Raw genomic sequence first — 22,230 nt, 5'->3', positions numbered from 1 at the left:
TAGTGCTAACTATATGAAATTGAAAAATTTTCAGCAGCGTTTTTAGTGCTTGAAATAAAGTGTTTTCATTATTATATTCTTAATATTTTTTGTGTTTTTTTCTAATGTCATATTTAGATAATTTTTGTATATCAAATAGATCAACAATTGCAGCAGCCCTGTTTCTCAGCTTGTAAAATATGGTTTTTGTTTTTGGGTAAAACCCTAAAAAGAATTTAAGTAAATTCTGTATAAATCATTTGTAGACAACAATCAAAATTAAATTTATAGTTTCTAACTACCTGTTGTGTAGACCATTGCTGAAAACTTCTACATTTTGTAAGCAAATGTGATGTTTTCTTCAACAGTTAAAAGCTATAAAAGACAATTGCAGATGACTTTAAGCTACTCATTGACTGCTTGCCAAGCAAGTTTTTTGCACAATTCGCTTAAGGTTTAGATGAAATAAAATAGTTAATAAATACAAATAAGTCTAAATTTTGAAATCTTAAAAAGAATATAAGTAAATTTTGCTGATCATGTAGTATAAAGTTTTGAAGGTTTTTTTTAAGATTAGTAATTTGAGTCTTAATATCATTAAGAAAACCTCACAAACTCAGTCTAGTTTACCAACTTTATGAGAAACTTTTTTTTTTGAAAAACTTAGCTTACTTTTTTATTTAAATTCAAAAATTCAAATAAAGTTGATTATATTTTAAATATTTGTGTATTTAAATTATTTTAAACTCAACTTTTAATTTTTGTTAGTTTTATAGTTGTAATTACAATTATTAGGTGCACTTCTGATTGGGGTAGAGTTCTTATAAAAAAAATATTACACTTACAAATTTATATCTTACTGTAAACAATTTTGATTTCACAAATAGAATTTTCAGCAAAATACCTTAGTATTTCAAAAACTACTTTACGTATAGTAATGAAAATTCTTATATGTTCTATTGATATACTTTATATAACGGCATGCAAAGTTTAACTTTTTTTTAGTTTTTATGTCAAAACAATGAAAATTGTTTTTTAGCTAAAAACTTGATTATTGGCTCATATTTTAATTTTTTTATGGTAAAAAACATCAGACTTAATAAATATTGACATCATAATAAGCTGTTAAAAAGTTAAGTAAACCAATATTCAACTAAAAGTATTAAATCTATAAAAATATATAGAAGATAGAAAATAATACAAAATAATAATACTATTCATATTAAAAAAAATAACAAGTATTATAAAGTTTTGTAAGTATTAGCTTAACATATAACTCAAAAAAAATATTGTTTTGCTTTTACCTCTGTTTTACCTGTAATTTGTTTTAAATTAGTCTTAAAGTTGTCAGTTTTCAAAGTTATAGAACATTTGTATAGGTACTATTTATAGTTTTTATTTTACAGCAATTTAAAATTCAAATTATCTGTTCAGTATTTATGATGCAACAACATTTTAATTATTCAAAACTGCATTCTAATTACACTCAGAGAAGTAATCTATAATTGTTAGGTAAAACAACTTGATTGATTCCAGGGTGGCCATTTTATTATTATTATTGTAGTTTGCTCTAAATCAAAAACAATAGAAAGTTCTCAACTTAAGTAGTCTTAAGGAGATTAGTTCTGTATTTTATTTTACAGTTTATTATCAACAAAACAATGTTTCTATCTTATACTATCGTATAAGAGATCATCAGTTGTTACAAATAAATCTTTAAAAAATGTTTAACAAATAAATAGAAGGTATAATAATAAAATATAATATATAAAATAATATAATAAATAAAAGTTAACTTGTGTTTAAAATAAAAAAAATTAACAACAACTTTTAATTATTTTTTTTATTTGTACAAGTTTCATAAACACTATAGATTAAAAAATACTAAATAATTGATAAAAAAACTGAACCCACGTTGAAGTTAGTTGTTAACAAATTAAAGTATAATAATAAACTTGCAATTGGTATAGGTTTTAGTTAAAAAAGCTGAAGAATAAAATTCGAAAAATTTTTTTGATTTAATTTTGTGGCATAATTATCTTGCTGTTTAAATGGATGTGCAAAATAGAAATAGTTTGTATTTTGCCATAAATTTAAAAAATTTTTACTAAAGTGTCTATTTTAGAAGATTAATGTAATCAATAACTTATAATTTAGGGTTGTATTTTGTAGATTCTAGAGGTGAAGATAACTCCTTACAATTACAAATAATTTAACTTACTAATTAATGAGTGATAGTTTAAGTTTTAAACAGAGTTTTTGGAAATGCAAGCTGATTGCAAACAGTTCGTACCTCTTATTAAAATTAGTCTTTTTGTTAGCATTGGCTATCTCTATTTTTTCTAAAATACAAGTTTTGCAGATGTTGTGTATGTTTTTTGTTTCCCTGATATGGTGGAGGATGCTCCATTTTATGTCGTAATTGATTATAATTAATAATGCTAAATAATAAATGTAATTTACAAAGCCATGATATCATCTGCAAAGGAAGCAAAGAGTTATGTAGGCTCAACCGGAAATACTTTAAAAAGTAGATGGTATAATCACAATAACAGCTTCAAAAATTTTGAAGACAACAGGACCAAACTAGCAAAACTTAGCATTTGAAAAACAACAAAACCAATTACGCATAAAATGGAGCATCCTCGAGCATATCTGGAAAATAAAAAACATACACAACATTTTCATTATTATTATTATAAACTAATAGTTATTTAAAATTTATTGTAGAAGGGTTTTGAACCAGGAAGCACTTAAACTTATATGTGCATTAAAAATTTAAAAGATTTTTCTAAGCAATTATTTGATATTTTGTTATAAACTGAAGTTTTGTAAACAATTTTATCTGCAAGTGTTTTCTACCAAAGAACATAAGAAAAAAAAAAACTTTATTTATAATAAGAATTCCATAGTGGGTTTCTGTAGTTTTTATGTCCTTATATGAGTAAGTAATTGCAACCTTTAAATTGTTTAAATATTATAAAGTAAAGAACTAAAGTATTAGAAATGTATATAAACATTATTTGTTTGTTTTTTTATGTAAGTTTGTTCAACAGTTAAAAAAATCTTTTAAATTATATTGATATTGAAATATAGTTTTAGATTATGTAGATTTTATTTTTTCAAGTGGAAAAAAGTTATAAAATATATATAATTAACATTAATTACTAACAAGATATAACATAGAACAAACTAAACTGTACATAGTGTTTATAAATACTAAGTTTTGAATGTACATATTTGGACATGGTAATGAGCAAATAATGAGCATAGCAAAAAAAAATAGTTGAAAGTTAGTGTTAAAAGGTAGTTATTAAAACCATTATTAGGTATTTATTCTAACCATTAAAAAATATTAAGTTTTAATTTTACCCTCTTTTTTGGCAAGTTTCAATAAAAAAAAATTTTTTGGATAGTTTTTTTTTTAAGTATGTCAAAAAGTCTTTTAGGATTATTTATAAGAAATTATTTTTACTAATTTCATTAAACTTTCTACTTATTGCTCAAAATTTGATTTTTCATCTTTCTGTCAACTACTTTAACTCTTACTCACATACCTTTTATTGTCTTAAATATTTGCAATATGTCAAAATGAAAACATAATTAAAATCAAAGAATAAAAAAAAAAGCTTGTTTTATCCAGAAAAATTATAAAAAAAAATATTTTTCTTGGTTTTACCTTCTTTTGCGTTGTACTGTTCAAGTACTTGGTTATCACTATAAATAAAATTTAATAGTAGTCATTAGAAACTTAATTTATACAACTTTAATTTTACAGTCAGATAAACTGAGTTTGCTGAAAAAACAAATAGAAAAAGATCAACCAAGTATTTCGGATTTTTTGTTTGATAGGTTTAATAGAGGACATGATTATTTAAGAATTTCATTAACAGAGAGGTGCAATTTAAGATGTAAGTTTGCTTATTTTTGTAATTTTAAAACTTTGTATATAGTATAGGAAACGTGAAAAGTAATTTATTTAGTTTTGCATATCTTGATTTTTATTGATTTTTAGTCTAAATTTTGTGTTATATTTAAAGATATGGAATACTTTATAAACTTAGAAAAATAACATTATAAGTATATAATAAGTATTAGCTACTTAAGCTGTTTTAATTATTTACAATAAAAATATATTTTACACTTAATATATGTTTTTTATTGAGCAAATACATGTAATATTTATTTCGGATAATCCTTTTCAATTACTACAGTTAGCAACTAACTTGAAACTTTTGAGCAAGTTATCAATTTTAAGTTACAAGAGAAATACACATTTAATAAAAATAAGCAAAATTAGTTAAAAAAAAAATATTATAACATCATAAATACATTAAAGTTGGTTAGTAATTTTACTAAAGATAGAGCAAAAGTATAAAAATAAAATAACAATAAAAAATAAATACATAAAATTAAGCTATTCAAAATTCAAAGTCATTCCTAGCAAATAATAGAGATCCTAGCAAAACAAGTTCACTGGAATATTTAAAGACAAATATAAATTAAACAGTACTGTTTCTTTATTAAACTAACATATGTTTCTGTCTATTAACAAGTTAACACACTTCGACGGAGCTCTGTAAAAAAATAAATACCGTAAGGAAAGAATTAAAGCTTGTGTAGGTGTATATATTTTTTTATTAAAGATAAGAATAATTAGAATATAGATTATTGTAGATCAGGGTTTCCCAAACTTTTTTTCAAAAGACTAACTTTAAAGAAATAAAAAAAGCTATGGCCCTCTCTAACAAGATTTCTCAAAAAACTACCATTAAAACCGCCTAAGACCTTTTTTTTTTTGCCCTTCATCATCAACTCAAGAATATCTAGTGTAGGTTTTAAATTATAGTCTTGTGGCTCCCCCTTTTACAGCTTGTAGGCCCCTAAATTTCTAATTTTTTCCATAATATCCAATCTAGTAAAAGTTTCAAAACTACCATTAAAAACGCCTAAAATCTCCTTTTTTTTTTCTTCATCATCAACTCCATAATATCTAGTGTAAGTTTCAAATTATGACCTCATGACCCTTAAGGGAGCCACTTGGTCCAGTTTGAGAAACGCTGTTGTAGATTAATAGTCAATAATAGATACAGTATATAGTGTTAAGTCTGCCTGTTATAAAACTATATATTGTTTTCATAACTTAGAAGTATCAATTTTTTTTTAGGTTCTAGTACACTTAACTGATAAAAAACACTAAATAAAAATAATAGATAGATTAAGTTTGTTATTATTTTGTTATTGTTTAGTGTCTTCTATCAGTTAAGTGTACTAGAACCTTATCTAAAAAATTGATACTCCTAAGTTATAAAAACAATATGCTACAATTTATTTTGTTAATACAAAAAAACAACTAATGTTAGTGTTGTTTACTAATGTTTCTACGCATTACGCGTTTAATTAGAACAATCTTAAGCAAGTACCAAGTGTTTTTTAAAATAATCACAAAAAAAAACATTATGACGTTTCAAATAAAATTGAATAATTATCTTAGTTAGTAAATCTTAAAACCAATTTATGTACAAGTTAACTTATGTCATGATTTGCCTTGTTTGTTCTTATTTTTAGTTTTATTTTGTTGCTATTTTTGTTATTGATTAGTGTTTTTTGTTCTTTTAAAATACATATTTTGGTAGTGAAGACAGGGTTGCTGTCTTTTCATTTATAAGTAATAACTCTTTTTTATTTTTTTATTTTTTTACTTTTCTAGGCTAGATAAATGGGGAATGGGTCAAAATTGCACAAGGTTACTAAATTGCACGAAGACAAAATTGCACAAAGGTACAAAATTGCACAAAGATACTTATGCACAAAGACAAATTTGCACAAGGGGACAAAATTTCACGAAAGAACAAAATTGCACAAGTACAATTTTGTACCAAGGATCAATTTTACACAAGTTACAATTTTGCATGGAGGGTAATTTTTTTCCGAGAGCAAAAAAAAAAACAGATAAAAAACTAAAAGTTTAACTAATAAAAACACAAAATGAAAAAATGTTACTGACCGAGGGTAAGGGTTAGGGGTTAAAGTGATAGTAAACATTAAAATAAAAAATAACTAATGAAAATTTTTATTATTAAAAAAAATCTATAATATATATATAAATAAATTAAAAAAAAAAGAAGCTACCAACCGAGGGTAAGGGTTAGGGGTAACAGTGATAGTAAAAAGAAAATTAAAATTAATAAGAAAATTAAAAAAAATCAATCTGTGCAAAAATGTCTCCGTGCAAAAGTGTGTTCGTGGAATTTTGTCCCCTTGTGCAATTTTGGTATACTATCAAAATCCACCCAATTTTTTTTCTTTATTTATTAATTTATTTTATATATTTTTTGCATTTCTTTATTTATTTTCAAAATGAGTCTGTAAGAATAATGATTACTTACATAAAAAAGTTATTTTGACATTAACCATCCTATTGTTAGTAATTATATTAACTAGGTATAAGTAGTAAATCATTTTGTACTTCTCAGTAAGTTACACTAAATTGTTTTAAATTTGAAATTCCAAGTATACTAATACTGCACTAGTTTTTTTACAAAATCTGTTCAAGTACTTATTTACAAGGAAAAAAAAGTATATGTTTTGTTATCTATTTTTATCCTACGCATTAAATTTTAAAACATATCTAAAAGTTTCATGCCTAGTTTTTAAACTTATTTTTAGATATAACTTGTTAGAGTATGACCCGTACCTCTTAATATAGTAGTGTTTACAATAAATATATAAAAAAATATAACTTTTTAATGTTTAAAACGAAAAAGTATGCGCCAAATATAAAATATCAAACAAAAAAAGTGTGAATTAAATAAAAGATGAAACCTATAACCTAATAAAAACACACAACGTAGAAGGCAAGATATCAAAACTTCAAGAAAACCAAGTGTTCCTTACAATTAAAGATCACAAAGAAAATTCCTTAATAAAATGGAATACTAAGTCATCATCCCAAGTAAATCTTCTTTCACTAAATACTCAAAAAACTTGATAGATAAAGTTAATCCAACAATACGAAAACATTCTGAACTAAATAAATGGAAAATCACACACAAAGTAGTTACATGGTTCGAAAATTCAAAATTTTACAAAAACAAAAGATTTGTAAAAATTGATATTTATCCAAGTATAATTAAAAGTAATTTAGTTAAAGCATTAGAATTCGCTGAAAACTTTTACCTAATAACAAACAAAGAAATGAGTCTAATAACACACTCTTGTAAGGCAATTTTAACACATAACAATCAAAACTAGGAGATAAATAAGTTCAAACTAGTTACTTAAACTTAGCATGGAATCATTTAAAGGGGCAGAAATCTGCGATTTAATAGGGTTATTTTTACTGAATGAAATTAAAAAAGTAAGATTTTTAAAGATAATGAATTTTGATTATATAGAGATGACGGACTAGGGATAATAAGAAGCAAATCACCAAGATCAGCTAAAAACACTGCTACATACTTGATTAAGTTATTTAAACAAAACGGCTAAAAATAACGTTAGTGTCCAATAACAATAGGATTATTCTAAATTCTTGATTCTAAATAAGTTCCAAATCTAGATTTCTTAGATGTATCCTTTGATATATTAAACTCAAATTACCAAGCCTATAACAAACCAAACTCGCCAACTTTATACGTAAACAACAACTCTAATCACCCCTGACAAGTACTAAAACAACTACCCGAAACAATGAACAGTAGACTCATAAAACTATTTAACAATGAAGAATGTTTTAACAATTTAAAAAGTTAGTATCAAAAACCATTGATTTCAGCCAATTACAAAGATAATTTAAAGTAGGACAAGACCATTATATCAAAAAGAAATAAAAGACAAAGTAAAAGAGATGTAATACTTTTCAACCCACCTTTTAGTTTAACTGTAAGTTCTAAAATAGGCAAACAGTTTTTAAACTTAAATAGCACATCATTTGATGAAAACCCACCATATAAAAAATATTCAACCGCAATCCAATTAAAATATCATACAGTTGTACAAGTAGTTTTAAAAGCAAAATAAAAGCACATAACAATAATAGTTTAAACAAAAACAATATAAACGATAAAAGTAATACAAAAAATAAACTTTGCAATCTCCGCAAATAACCCTGCCCTTTTAAGAACCAGTGCCTAGTTTCTAACATAATTTATAGAGCAACAATAACATCCAAAAAGCAACCAAACAGTACGTGAAATTTACGTGAAATAGTTTTAAACAAAGGTATAGGAATCACAAATTTTTATTCAACAACATTTAGAAAATACATACAACAGAACTGGCAAACTACATATGAAATTTAAAAGATAACAATACAGAATATAAAATCAAATGAGAAATACTAAACATTTCAAAATCAAAATTTTATACTAAATTCGGCTGCGGACTTTGCAACTTAGAAATAATCGAATTTGACAAATCAGACAACACCATAAAACTAAACAAGAAAAGCATAAGACAAAATATATGCATTCATTACCAAAAATACTTTTTTAGCAAAATTAAAACTAAATATTAAATCAAAAAAAAATCCTCGCACACTAACAGTTTAAAACATTTTTCTTATACAACCTTTCTTTTCCATACTTAACAAAATTTTTAATAGCAATCACTAAAACTTTTTCAAAATACACAAATTCTTAAACCAATGACAAAACTAAAATCAGCATATTTTTCAAACTTAGCTTACTGCACGAAAACCCTTATTGTTACTACGCCATAATACTTATAAAATTTTTAAAATCTAAGTTACTGTAAAACATGCTTAATAAACTTTAGCTCATTTAGTCAGTAATATATGAGACAGAAAGCGGCTGTATAAAACTTTTTTTTTATATAATTAAATAAATAATTTTTTAGTATGTATTTAATTTTTCTATACATTATAAAGACAACAAATAACAATATCAATTATGAAGTTTTTTGTATTCTACTTTAGATCTAATAATTGAAGTATAGTTTGGTTTATTTTTAAGGCCTTTTTTTAATATATAACAGGTCAATACTGCATGCCAGAGAATGGAGTTGATTTAACATCTAAAAGTAATCTTCTAACAAATGAGGAAATTCTACAACTTTCAACTTTATTTGTTAAAAATGGTGTTACAAAAATAAGGTTAACTGGAGGAGAACCACTAATAAGAAAAGACTTTGTTGATATCGTTGGTTAGTTAATGTTTTATGTAGTGTACATTTTCAAAACTATGTTGCTTATTTGATGCAAAAATATAAATAAGAAAACATTAAATTTGAAAGCTAGCTGTATAGTAAAAAGTAATAAAAGTTGGTGAAAAGATAGTGTAAATAAAAACTGCTTGTATCTACGGCTTTTGTTTCTGTTTAAGTTGATTGTTTTAGATTTTATTAAAAAGTAATATTTGGTTATAGCTGCATATCTTCTGTCTTTCTGTTATTTTGTTTTAAGCTTCAGATATGTCTTTTTTTTTTCAATTTATTGTTTATAGCTTTTGTCCTGCTTACAATGAGATATTAAGAAATAACTCGAGCAAACTTTATAATTTGATCTACGCACAATGAAAATCATAGAAATAAAAAGAAACCCTGATCATAAACCACCTAAAAAAATAAATTAAATTTGTTAATTAGTGCTATTTATCTTTTGTTGGAGAGTACTTAAATGAAACTTCAACAGAGTCTGATTTGACAAAGTCCTTTCAAAAATTATCAGGTATATGAAAAAAAAGTCGAAGTCTAAAGATGGATGAACTTTAGATATTTACTAAGTCAGTTTACTTAAAGTATAATGATGCATAATATCTAATAAATTAAAGTCATACTTTACAAGGACGTAGGATTTTATAGTTAACTATATTGTGTCTTTAAAACTCTACATTTAAGGCATTAGGGAATGAGGCAAGTGCATATCTTTCAAAAAAGTTATTTAGCCAGTATTAAACAAGAAGTAAAAGTAGTATAAGTTAAATCTCAAGTCTGCTATTACAATGACTTTCAAATAAGCAAACAGTTTACTGATGTTGCTTTGGTGCATCAAAACCTAGACAGACAAAGCCCAAATATTGTTGGAGGACATCAGCTGGAAAAGCTTTTAAATGTCGGATCTCAGAAAACGTTTGATGACAAAGCTTGGAGAACGTTAAGTAAAAAGCCTGAGGAACCTTTGAGACTTTTAAGGATTTACTATTATTTCTCTGTTTTGTTAAGAACGATCTAAACTCCTAACAATTATTAATAGATAACTGTCATGTTTGAAGTTGTCATATTTATTTTTGAGTCAGAAACTTATGGCTCGTTTAAAATATTGCTTGCTAATGTGGTTTTACAGTTTTCTGCTATCAAAAACTAGCTTAATGTGATATCCTGCACACAGCTGTTCTGTGTGCTTATTTATTATGGGACACAGTAGACTAGAATAGGTGTTGTTTTTAGTTATGAGGTAAAAATTTCTACCTTGGAGTTCGCTCTACTTAAAGGTATTTGTCATAGTAATTTGTAAACGTAATATATAAAAACATATACTTTCAGTCGCGCTCTTAGTGATTTAAAAATATAGTAAAAGTATATACAAAGCAAAAGCAGTGGATATCAACATATCAAAAGATTTGTGCACAGTAAAACAATAAATCACTTTAAAAAATTTTTGTTCACGGAGATAAATATTTTTTTGAAAACGAAAAACAGCTTTTAAAATTTAGGTTGTTCTACAGGTTGCAAAATATTTAAAAACAGTTAAAACTATGATAAATAAAACAAGACGGAAATTAATTAATGTGTAACAATTCAATTTACAGAGAGCTGCACAGTGGATGAGCCAATATACTATCAGTTTAAAAGTTATATATAGTTTATTACTTTAAATTTGTTTCATGCTTCTGCAATGATCACAAGTAAATAAACTAATAAGTGACAATAAACAAATGATTTATATAATATTAGCATAGTGACCAGTCAACTTGGTGATTTTAAGTAAAATTAAAGATTAAACATTGAATTTAGTAATTAAATTTAGATTAAATAGCTAACAAATAGTTAACATTAAATTATAAAACCAACTACAACAAAAGATAAAGTAAAAAAACCTAAAAGTGTAAAACAAATTACAAAATTACGTATAATAACATAGTTAGGTAAATTCATAAAATTAAAGATGAAAAATAGAGCTTGACAATTTAGATTCTAATTAATGTTTTGTAAAATACCTGTATTTTCCTACCGATTCCGATTTAAATTTTAATAGTTTGTTATTGTCTGCAAATGCAATTTCAAGTCTCTCTAGATTGCAGAGTGTGCATATTTTGCCATGTTTATTTTGATTTGTGGAGTGAAGAATCTCCTATCATTTAGTTTTTTCCCAATGCTGTTGTCATCTTTAATTTTGTCGATAAATTTGCTTAGTTTTGTGTTTTATTTCTTTACTTTATTCTTAAAGGCTTGAATGTGCTTGTAATATATTTTCTTAAATTGTATCCCTGTGGACCCAATATATATTATCTCCTTATTTTTGTATTCTACTGTAGCTTTATAAATCACTCCTTTAATGAGGTTTTTCCCATTATTCGGACCGTTAATTTTTGATATACAATTGCAAGACTTGTTTACATCGTCTGTAATTTTATTGGAGTTTTGAAGTACTAAGTGATTTGTTTTACGCTTTTAGTTTTTTGTACTTTATCTTTTGTTGTCGTTTGTTTTATAGGTTGATGTTAATAATTTCTTAGCTATAACTTAAATTAATCTTTAATGTTGCACTTAAAACTATCTAATTTACTAATTACTATGCTAATAATGGGTAGGTGTAAAATATGCACCAAGGGAAACTTTTGCACGAAGACACTTTTTCACTAAGGTTCACTTTTGCACGAAGGGTTACTTTTGCGTGACGTCACTTTTGCACGAAGACACTTTTGCGAGGGTTGAAATTTTATAAATGTATATAAATATTTTTCATTTTTTAAAAACTATCACTGTTACCCCTTGATCAGTATGCTTTTTCTTAAAAATGTTTTTTTTTGTTTATTGTTCGTTTTTTACTATCACTGTTACACTCAACACATACTCTTGGTTGGTAATTTTTCTTAATTAGTATTTTTTTACTCTCTTCGTGCAAAACTTACCCGTCTCTGTTTAAGCTATAGGGGGTTTAAGGCGTTTGTTTACTTTACAAAAAATAACATTAGCTTTTATATGATTATAAAAGTATGAACTATATAAGTATATCTTTATAGAAAGAAAAGTTTGAATTAAACTTTATTATATGGTCAGATAAATTAAATTTTTATGATTCAGAAATATAGACTACAATTTTTTCATTGTGCAGGGTTTCCAAAAAAATTGGAATCCGGGAAAAACCTGAAATTTGACAATGTAGGCTAAAAAAATCTGGAAATTGAGAAATAAAGAAAAAACCTGGAATTGTGAACTAAAATCACTAAAAAACAAATTTTACATCTTAATTAGTAAAGTTTTGATTTGACACAAAAAGTGTATCATATATGTAAAAAAATATTGTCATCATCAAATTTTTTTTATTAAAAACCACATGTAAAGAAGTTTTAAGATATCTTTTCAATGTCATTATACTATTTAAGAGAGCTATTTACCTTAAACTTTTTTGAAACTAAAAATAAATTCCAAAACTAACGAAAGCTGGAGAAAATTTTCTAAAAACATTCAGCTACCCTTATTATAAATTTTCTTGAAAATTTCTAAATTTATTAAAATTCAACCTTTCACCTTTTTTTTGACCGAGATACTTCATTTTTTTTAAAACATTCCTCAAATAGTTTATATGACTTGAAGTGTTTGAATATTAAAATATAAAAAATAAAATTATGTATATAAAAAGATAAAAAAACAAGTGTATTTAAATACTTAATGGTTCAATTAGAAATTTCAAAAAGAGGTTTTATGTCAGTAATAATCTTGATAACAAAGTTTTGTATAAGTCTTAGAATTTTTTTTTCTAAACTTTCGGTGGTTACTTGGTTTCAGGTAATTTGTCTACAAAATAGTTAAAACAGCATTTATTTCGGTGAAAAAGCCTTATAAGAGCACTAAAAATTAGATAACCCTGCAAAAAAGATGAGAAAGTCTCATAAGTTTCAGTTTGTAAAACATATTTTACGATAAAATTTTATGTATTTTACCTTTTTGTGTTAAAATGAACATTTTTATTAATTATAACTAGCAGTTCGGCTCTCAAGCTTTTCGAAATATGTTAAAATATCTAGATTTTGATAAATTTTATATAGTTATTATTTCATTGAATGTTAATCTTTTTACCTACTTAATTGAAAATTATAACCCTTTTGGTATTAATATTTTGAACAATTATTATGTTGTATATAGCTTCGCTGAACGACCTAAAGCATAACCAATATGGAAACCAACTTAAAACAATTGGAGTAACTACAAACGGGATTGTTTTAGGACGAAAGTTACCAGCACTTAAACAAGCTGGCCTTGATGCAGTCAATATAAGTTTAGACACACTTCAACCTTTAAAGTACGAATTTGTTACTAGAAGAAGAGGTTTTGAAAGAGTGATGAGTAGTATAAAAAAGTGTGCTGAAATGGGATTCACAAGCTTAAAGGTAGTAAATAGCTCTATGTTTTATAAGTAATCAAAGTATTACTATATTGATTTTAAGGATAACTTTTTATAATAAAGCCAAGTTCGTTTTTAGAATATTTACTTTTTTTGAATTGTTATACTTAATCTTCAGCCTAACTATTATTTATCTGAACTCTTTAGTTTGCAGAATCTCATAGAATATTTTTGTTTGAGATGTATGACACATAGTTAAAGAATTATAAAATTTGTCTTATTTTTTAAATGCCTTTAAATCTCTAATAGGTTAAAAGAGAAAAAAAAAACATTAAAAAAAACTAATATTTCAACTTTTCAGTATAGCTTAACTAATTTATGTTTGAAGTACTTATGCATAAAATTGTTTTGTAATGTAATGCATCTTTCATATGCTATTCCCTTGTTTGAATGTTGATTGGTTTAATATTGAATACTTGAATATCGAGTTTTACAAATAAATCCATTGAGGATGAGAAGCGTTAAAACACTGATGAAAGCGCATTAAAAACATAAAAAAGAGAGACTTGTTTTATTATGATATAGATTTTGTATGGAGATCGTGATTGAAGTTATAATTAAACCTATATTTAGAAATGTTTGTATAATGATTGTATGTTTATGGGTTTAGTATAAAAAACATTATTTAAACAATATTTAATTGTTTAAGAGTTTTTTAAGTATTTTGTATTTAACATTAGCTTCAGTTTTAAAGTATTTTTCATTTAAACATAACTTGTTATTAAGTTTTAATTATTTCCAAGTGATTTATAAAAGCAAAATATATCTTTGAAAAAGGTTATTTAAAAAAAAAGGGTTGTGGTTTTTTTTATAATAGATACATTGCTCAAACTGTACTGTATGATTTATATAAAAAAAGCATCTAATATTTATAAAGTAGTAATTAAAAAAGATAGTACTATAATGAATAGTACTAAAAAATTAAGTAATCCACAATCCTTGTGTGGTTACAGTTTAAAGTTTTCAGTTTTTGTAGGTTTCTTATAAAGAATTAGTCTAGCTTTTAGAAATTTAAATGTTTTTATTTTACAGATTCTTTAAGAATTTTAAACTAAACATGAACTTATAGCAGAATTAAATGAAGTCTATTGTAGGAAAAAAATATTATTGCTGACATGCAGTAAACGGTTTTAACATTTTTACCATTGAGATCAGACTTTATATTTTCTAACTATTTTAGTATCTAGATAATTGTAGGCCAACAATTTAATAGTTTCATACTAAATTGAATTTATCATTATAAATGTATGTAAATGTTTAAAATATAACTTAATAATATGTAATCTAATGAAGTTAAATTTAATAACAACAAATTGAAAAATACTTTTAATTACTTTTTTCTGTGCTAAATTAGTTATACAGCTGGGTAAAGTATGAAAAATAGTGTTTCATAATAGCCAATACAAGCATACTTTATTTATTCAGAATTCAAAATTATTAGTATTACTCATAGGTATAATGCATTAAAAGAACCAATCAAGGTTTTTTAGATTTAAGAATACACATTTTTCATAACTTCTTTTTAAATCTTAAACTTATGGAATTACTTATATTTTTTTGACTCCTTCAAAATAAGTTATTTAGTTGAACTTGTTACTTTAAAACAAATAAATTGCCATAGTTTTTTTTTTTCTATTGAATGCTTAAAACTTAAAAAAAAAATTTATCAATATTATAGTTTAATATTATAGTTTCAATACTACAATCTATACAGTTTGATATAAGTCGTAAGCACTATGTAAATAGTTAAAACTAAAATTGATTTTATGTAAATTATACACGTTCGAACACTTAAAAAGGTTATTTTAAAGTTAGAGTTGAAATTATTTAATAATAGCAATCATTATATTGTTATTTTAAATTTGTTTTGTTTAATAGAGTATTACGAAGCACACAAATGTTTTAATGGAAGACTATAATAGTAAACTGCACTAATTATTAAACCTTTTTTATTATACTTTTGTGTAACTTTAAGATGTATAATATGTAACTTTTTAAATCTTTTCTTTTTTATAAAAGTTTTAAATCGATTTCGAAGCAAATTTATATAGTGATATATTTAATAGGTCAATTGTGTTGTAATGAAGGGATTAAACGAAGACGAAGTATGTGATTTTGTTAATTTTACTAAAGAAATTCCTGTAGATGTTCGGTTTATAGAGTACATGCCTTTTGATGGTTATTGAAAAACATTTAATTTGTATAATACAGTAGCCTGCCACTTAAGTATGCACTTTTTTTTAGTACGCACCCCGCCTTAAGTACGCACTTTTCCGGAAAGGCAAAAAATAATTCTAATTTTTTTTAATAAATTTTTTTATTCAAAAAGTAAGCAGATTGTCTTTTAATCTCATCTCGGTTCTGCCAAATTTTTCTAATTGCACCTTCACTAACATTAAAGCTTCTTCCAAGATAACGCTTACTAGGTGGATTTTTCCTTTCAAGCTTTTAAATGATCTCCAACCTTTCTAACTCAGTTAATCGTTTTTTATCAGCTGACATAAGTCAATGCCCAAAAACTATATAAAAAGTACTTAATATTATTTTAGCTTAATTCTTTTACTTTTTTTACATAAAAATCAAACTAATAACAATTAATACATCATAATAATTGATGTTTTGAAAATGTTTGTTAAACACAATGTAGTTTAGTACTTTCTCTCTAACAAAACAAATATGGAAAATATGGCTTAATATTATTTTTATATTATTGACTGATATTGACGTTCTACAGTTAATTATGTATTAATTATATAAAAACTTTTTATAGAAAAAATAAATCATTTTAAAATCTATTAAAAATACTTTGAAAATTTTAATTATGTATTAAATGTTGTTTAAAATAAAAAGACTTGTTTATTTGGTTAAATTATTTGGTGGCTAGTTGTAAAAAAGAAAAGAAACAACTAAATTTAATTTTATACAATGTCATCAAAAAGTACGCACTACCCGTGCCAAGTACGCATTTTTTTGTCGGGTTCAATTTACGTATTTAAGCGGCGGTCTACTGTAATTATAATAGTTTGTTTGTACTAAATAACGTCAGTACCAGTAAAAATTTAAAAAAAGAATAAACTAAATTAAAATTTTGAAACTTAAACTAAAACAAATCAATCACAATTTTCCTACTAATAAATATACATACTTTTCTTAATTGATTTATATTGTCGGGACTATAATAATGATCTGTTTGCAGTCAAAATCGACCATAAGTGGCGTACTCACAGGGTTTTTTTACACTAAACAAAAACAACACACAGTCGATATGGCAAGAGTTTTACTAAAAAATTGTAGCTTTTTTTTAATTGCAAAAAAAAAAATTAAATAAAAAAGTTTTGTTAAAATAATAACTATTTTGAACCATCCATACTCTTCGGTCTGCTAAAAAAATGTTTTACTCATTTTCTTGTTATTGTTGACCTGATGTTGCGATCGGTAGTTAGCTCTTTCCCACTCAGCAAGTCTACACAATATTTCCTACGTTTAACAACAGATCTATAACTTCAAAAAACTTTTTATTTTTAATTAGACGAAGATGTCTGTTGTTAAAGTTTTTTTTTTACATCACTAATGTATCAAATATCTATTCTCCAAACCTTAATTTTCAAATATGTAACTTTTAATTTTTAGTAATAATAATTAAAACTTAATGTTTTAATCTATAGATATTTATTTTTCATATTGAAGCTACTGCTTAGAATAAGTTTATTAAGTTAATAAATGTAAGTATTTTAAAATAAAAATTTTGCTTACAATGTCATTATTTAAATTTGTGTTTTAAGACAAAGGTCAAAATTCTTCGAAAGTATAAATTTTCTTCCAAAGACGTTTTTTAGTTTAAAGCTAATATAAAACAACCTAAATTTACTACATTATGTTTAAATGGAACAGAACAAGTATGCTGTTAATTTGATTGTTAGTAAGGAATTTAGTCACTTTTCATATAACTATCTTGTAGAACATTTTTTTCTTTTTTAGAATTTGTTTTAAAAACACGACGATCCGAAAGAATTTGTATATTAAATTCAGTGTGTTGCTTATTAAAAGCTGCTAATCACAGGGTTCCCACTTCTCTAAAACTCCCTTGAAATTTGCAATATTATGAAAATCCCTAGAAAAAATTGAGAAATATGTGAAAATGCCTATAAATTACTTTTTTGGTTGGTGATTGAAATTTGAAAGCCCAAACAGTGACACCGCGATGTATAAAACACGTAAAAAAAGTTTTAATAATTTCTTGTTATATCTAAATCTTTGCAATCTTAATACAAAATTATGATTCTATGGCGCCACCTAGCTGATAGTTTTTATTATTTATGTTAAATACAATTTGTCTAAAGTTTGCTAATTTAACTAAAACTAGAGCTCAAAAACCTTCGAATTTTCGTAAATTTCTTATTAAGACTGTGCTTATAGACATATTGGTTAATGACATTTTTTACTTTATGTACCTTAAAAATATGTTCGTAACGTTTAAAATTCATTGTTTATTTTGATAATTTTCCTATAAATTTGTTATATTTTATGGATTTCCCTATAAATTTTTTTGAAATTTTAGTGCGAACCCCGTAAACACTGCTTTAAGAAAAAAAAAATTCAAAAACAATACAACAGTATTTGCTTGTTTCTACAGTTATTATAATTATTACAATATTGTTGTTAACCAATATCTAAGATTAAATATTTCGTTTAAAAATACCTGTTTGTCAAACATCTAAAAAAACTATAGAGAAAGTATTTGGTATATTTAGAATATTTTGACTAAAAATCTAATAAATAACATAATTAAGTTTAAGAAATATTAATTTGTAGGTAACAAGTGGAATCACAATAAAATGATATCGTATCAAGTTATGCTTGAAGAAATAAGAAAAAAGTTTAAAAATGTAGTAAAACTACAAGACGATCACAATGACACTTCAAAGGTTTTTTTATTAAGCTTTGCATTTACTTGTTAAGTTTTTTTTTCAGTTAGTTAGCTCTTTTTATTTACTTACTGAGTAAAGTGTAAAAGCCACTACCAGCAAGTAAATAGCTTTTATTCAAACTATTTTCTTCTCTATTGAATAGTTTTTTTTTTTTTTGGTGGCCAAAAAGTTTTTTTTATATAAATAAGTATTTTATTTAAAAAAAAATGTTTATAGAGTTAGATTTTTTATTAATCAACTACAAACTTAATGTGATGTTTTCTTATTAATTTTATGTTTTAAAATATGCTAATAGGCATATAAAGTCCCTGGCTTTGTTGGTAGGTTCGGATTTATCACATCAATGTCTGAAAACTTTTGTTCTTCGTGCAACCGACTAAGAATAACAGCTGATGGAAACTTAAAGGTTATATGCTATAAATATATTTAAATTTTTTTTTTATGAATTTATTGTTTTCTTTGAAATGAAAGTTTAAAAATTGTTTGATATTTTTCTAACGTACACCGAACCTTAAAATGAGTTAATACATTTAAATATTAGTCGTCTATAAAAAAATAAACGTTTAACTACTTAAAGAATTTTTCATAAAATAGTATTGTAAAATATGTTTTTTTAGGTTTTACGTTGACTTTTAAAATGTAGAAGATTATAAAACACTTCTTAATATTTTGTAACTAGTTTAATGACATCAAAAAAAAATAGAATATAAAGAAATTGGAATTTTTCAGTTAAAGTTTAAACTTAGTGTATAAAACCAAGTTTAATTTATAAGCAATGAAAGCAGTTTTATGTTATCTAACAAAACGAAGTTTGAATATCATTAAGCTGAAACACATCGGCTAAAACTTAAATATCAATAATGAAAATCTGTTTAATTTTGTTAACGTATAGACTTTTCAATGTCACTAAGTAGAAGAAAAATAGTGAAACTAATTTGAAGCAAACCATAAATTTAAATATTATTGTATCAATTATTTCGATTTTTGATTTTATAGTTGTCGTAATTTAATTTTTTTAAAGTTTAAGTGACAAAAGTTTATATATTAGAATTTGAAAGCTGTAAGTTGAATTGACTGTTTGAAAAAACTAAAACTTGAACTATCATAGTTTTAATTGTCGAATTAGAGTTGTTGTAATTTAAATATAGAAATTTTAAATTTTGGAATTCAAATTGTTGTAATGTGAGTTTTTATAACTTTTATTTTTATGTAATCACATTTTAACGTTGAATTGTTTCAGCTAAACTTAATACTTTTAAATTTGTACATAGTATTAAAAATTTTAGTTTGTTAGTTATTATATTTATGGCTGTAGTAGGCGTTTAACATTTTTTACAAAAATAAACATAGCTTCTTATTTAAAAGTTCAAGTTTTATACTAAAATGATCTTAATGATACAAAAAAAAACTGTTGACTATTGAGATAAAGTCAGTTTATAAAAATGTTTTTTATACAAACATATTGATTTTTATGTAGTTTCATTAAATTTACTAAAAATATGTCATCGTCTTCATAATTAATCAACTAACCTCAAATTTTAGTATAAAACTATAGTAAATAGTCTTTTCATTATAAGAAAAATAATCATAAAGTACAAAAAAAAAAGTGATTAAAAGTATTAAAAAAAACAGTCGTATTACTTTAGGTTAAAAAAAATTTTTAAATAATAAAATAGTTACAAAGGATTGTTAGTTATTAAATTAAGATTAGAACAAAAAAAAATTAAGTACGATTGCTGAAAATTTTAGAAAAATAGGGATTTTTGACATAATTTTTATTTATCATCTTTTTAGTTTGATCCCTTTATAAGGAACCTTTAGATCTCTCAGACTTTGTATAACTCGGACTCTAACTATAAGAACCTTGTGTCTTAAAATAAAATTTTAATTTTAAGAAACTGTAAAAATAGCTGTTAGTAAAGTTAAAGGTCTTTAAAATATAATTAAATGAAAAAAAAGGAACCATCTCCTCCATGCCCTTAATATTTTTAGCTTTAATTAATTTTAAATTACTGTCTTTGTTTTAAGGTTTGTTTATTCGGTAACAATGAAGTGTCTTTGAGAGATGTTTTACGTGAAAAGCAAGATATTATTGAGCATGTAATTGGTGAAGCAGTAAAACGAAAAAAGAAACAACATGCAGGTACTTGAGAGCTTTGAAGTAAAATATATTATTAAATTTTTAGTACAAGTTAAAATCTTAATAAAAAATTTTGTTGTAGTTTTTAGTTTAAACTTTTAATATATAAAATAATTTAACCTTCTAAAACGTTTTTTTTTTGTGATACTGTGATATTAACAAAAATTTTAACTTATTCATTTTGATCTACTATTTATAGTTAGTTTTTATCTATATAGATCAGGGTTTTCTGAAACAACTTAAAAAATCGCCCTGTTTCTCAAATTGGTCCATCATGATCTACTGTAAAATAACTAATTGTTTTATGTTAAACATAATTTTTTACAGTTATCTTTGCATCTATTAACTCTTTGTTTATTTTATAAAGAAAACTTTAGCGTAAATATCTAAAGCCTAGACTTAATATGCCATTAGACAAGCTTAAAATTTGATCATACCATTTGGATCATCATACCACAAGCTCTCGATAGACTGAGAAATAGGTTTTTTTCTTACGACTTACTGATAAGTTTCAAGTACGAAACAAAGGAATATGTCTATTGATAGCTTGTGGTCTATAATGATCCAAGTCATGTCAAAGTTTAATGTTAAAGAATTAATAATTTTGTAAATTAACTATTTTTAACTATTTATACTATGTAGCTTAGTTAAACTTTCACTAAAATAAGAACTTAGGTTTGTCTTTTATTACAAAATACAAAAAGTATATTACAATTATATAAAAGAAGTGAGTTTTTTAATTAATTATATAAAAAATGTGTTGTTTAAGTATTTTTTTTTAACATTTGATTACCTAATGATTACTGGTTATAAAAATTTTACAATTTTATAAGTAGACAAGATTTTTTTAAATCTTAAAACAGCCCAGGACACAGCCAATTTTTTATTTGTGGTTTTTTTTCTGCATCAATAATTAGAAAAAAATCAAAAGATAGTTTTGAAAAATTTACAACGCTACATTGATGATATTGTCTTTTTATCTTAGACATTAGATGTTACAGATAACGTTAAAAGACGATTAAAATGTGCGTTTGAAGAACACAATCTAAAACTAGTTTTTAGAGAAATATCTACGAAAAATGATGGTGACGAACTGGAGTTTTTGGGTGTCAACCACGTCATAGACAAACCAGAAAAAAGCGGCTTTTATGTAAAACTACAAAATAACAACAGCTACATAAAACCAACAGCAAAAAATCGTGTATTTGTAAATGGAAAGTCACACCATCCCCGCTCCATATACAAATCAATTGTATTCGGAGAGTCAATAAGACTAAGGAGATTGTGCCAACGTGACTGTGATTATCTAGAAGCAATAAAGGCTTTAAAGGTAAATGTTTAAAGTCTTGCTTCTGTAAAGCTTTAGTTGACGATATGGTTAAAATTACAGCAGAATGGAAAGATCGGTTTAGATCTCTAATGAAGAAGGCAAGAGAAATTAATAAGAATATAACTGTTTAGACGACAAACTTTCCAAAACTTTTAAAACTCACAAAGAAAGAAAGAGAATTGAACCCGAATGTTTTAGAAATGTTTATAAAAAATGTGTTGCTATTGGTGGATCTCACCCTTGTGGGAAATGTTTACTATGTAACCGA

The 22,230-nt window shown here is 24.7% G+C and overlaps 1 protein-coding gene across 2 annotated transcripts in view; it reads left to right on the top strand.

Annotated features, from left to right (window-relative positions):
- The first annotated feature begins 277 nt into the window (after nt 1-277).
- The window catches only part of LOC145835120 (molybdenum cofactor biosynthesis protein 1-like), a 29,792-nt gene continuing 7,839 nt past the window's right edge, over nt 278-22,230 (top strand). The window contains exons 1-9 of one of the 2 annotated variants that reach the window (XM_082942667.1): nt 278-433; nt 3,758-3,890; nt 8,977-9,144; nt 13,306-13,550; nt 15,631-15,742; nt 18,377-18,489; nt 18,788-18,898; nt 20,521-20,635; nt 21,695-21,762. In XM_082942667.1, the coding sequence (XP_082798793.1) occupies nt 332-433; nt 3,758-3,890; nt 8,977-9,144; nt 13,306-13,550; nt 15,631-15,742; nt 18,377-18,489; nt 18,788-18,898; nt 20,521-20,635; nt 21,695-21,756 (1,161 nt within the window). In that variant the 5' untranslated portion in view covers nt 278-331 and the 3' untranslated portion in view covers nt 21,757-21,762. Of the gene's footprint in view, nt 434-3,757; nt 3,891-8,976; nt 9,145-13,305; nt 13,551-15,630; nt 15,743-18,376; nt 18,490-18,787; nt 18,899-20,520; nt 20,636-21,694; nt 21,763-22,230 lie in introns of those variants that run through there. The other variant, XM_082942668.1, reaches the window with a different exon arrangement.

This window comes from Thalia democratica, chromosome 4, assembly GCF_965202585.1.
Source record: "Thalia democratica chromosome 4, ktThaDemo2.hap1.1, whole genome shotgun sequence".
In the NCBI taxonomy this organism is placed as follows: domain Eukaryota; kingdom Metazoa; phylum Chordata; class Thaliacea; order Salpida; family Salpidae; genus Thalia; species Thalia democratica.
Note: the sequence above shows the minus strand (reverse complement) of the source record. Positions and strands in the feature narration are given on the sequence as shown.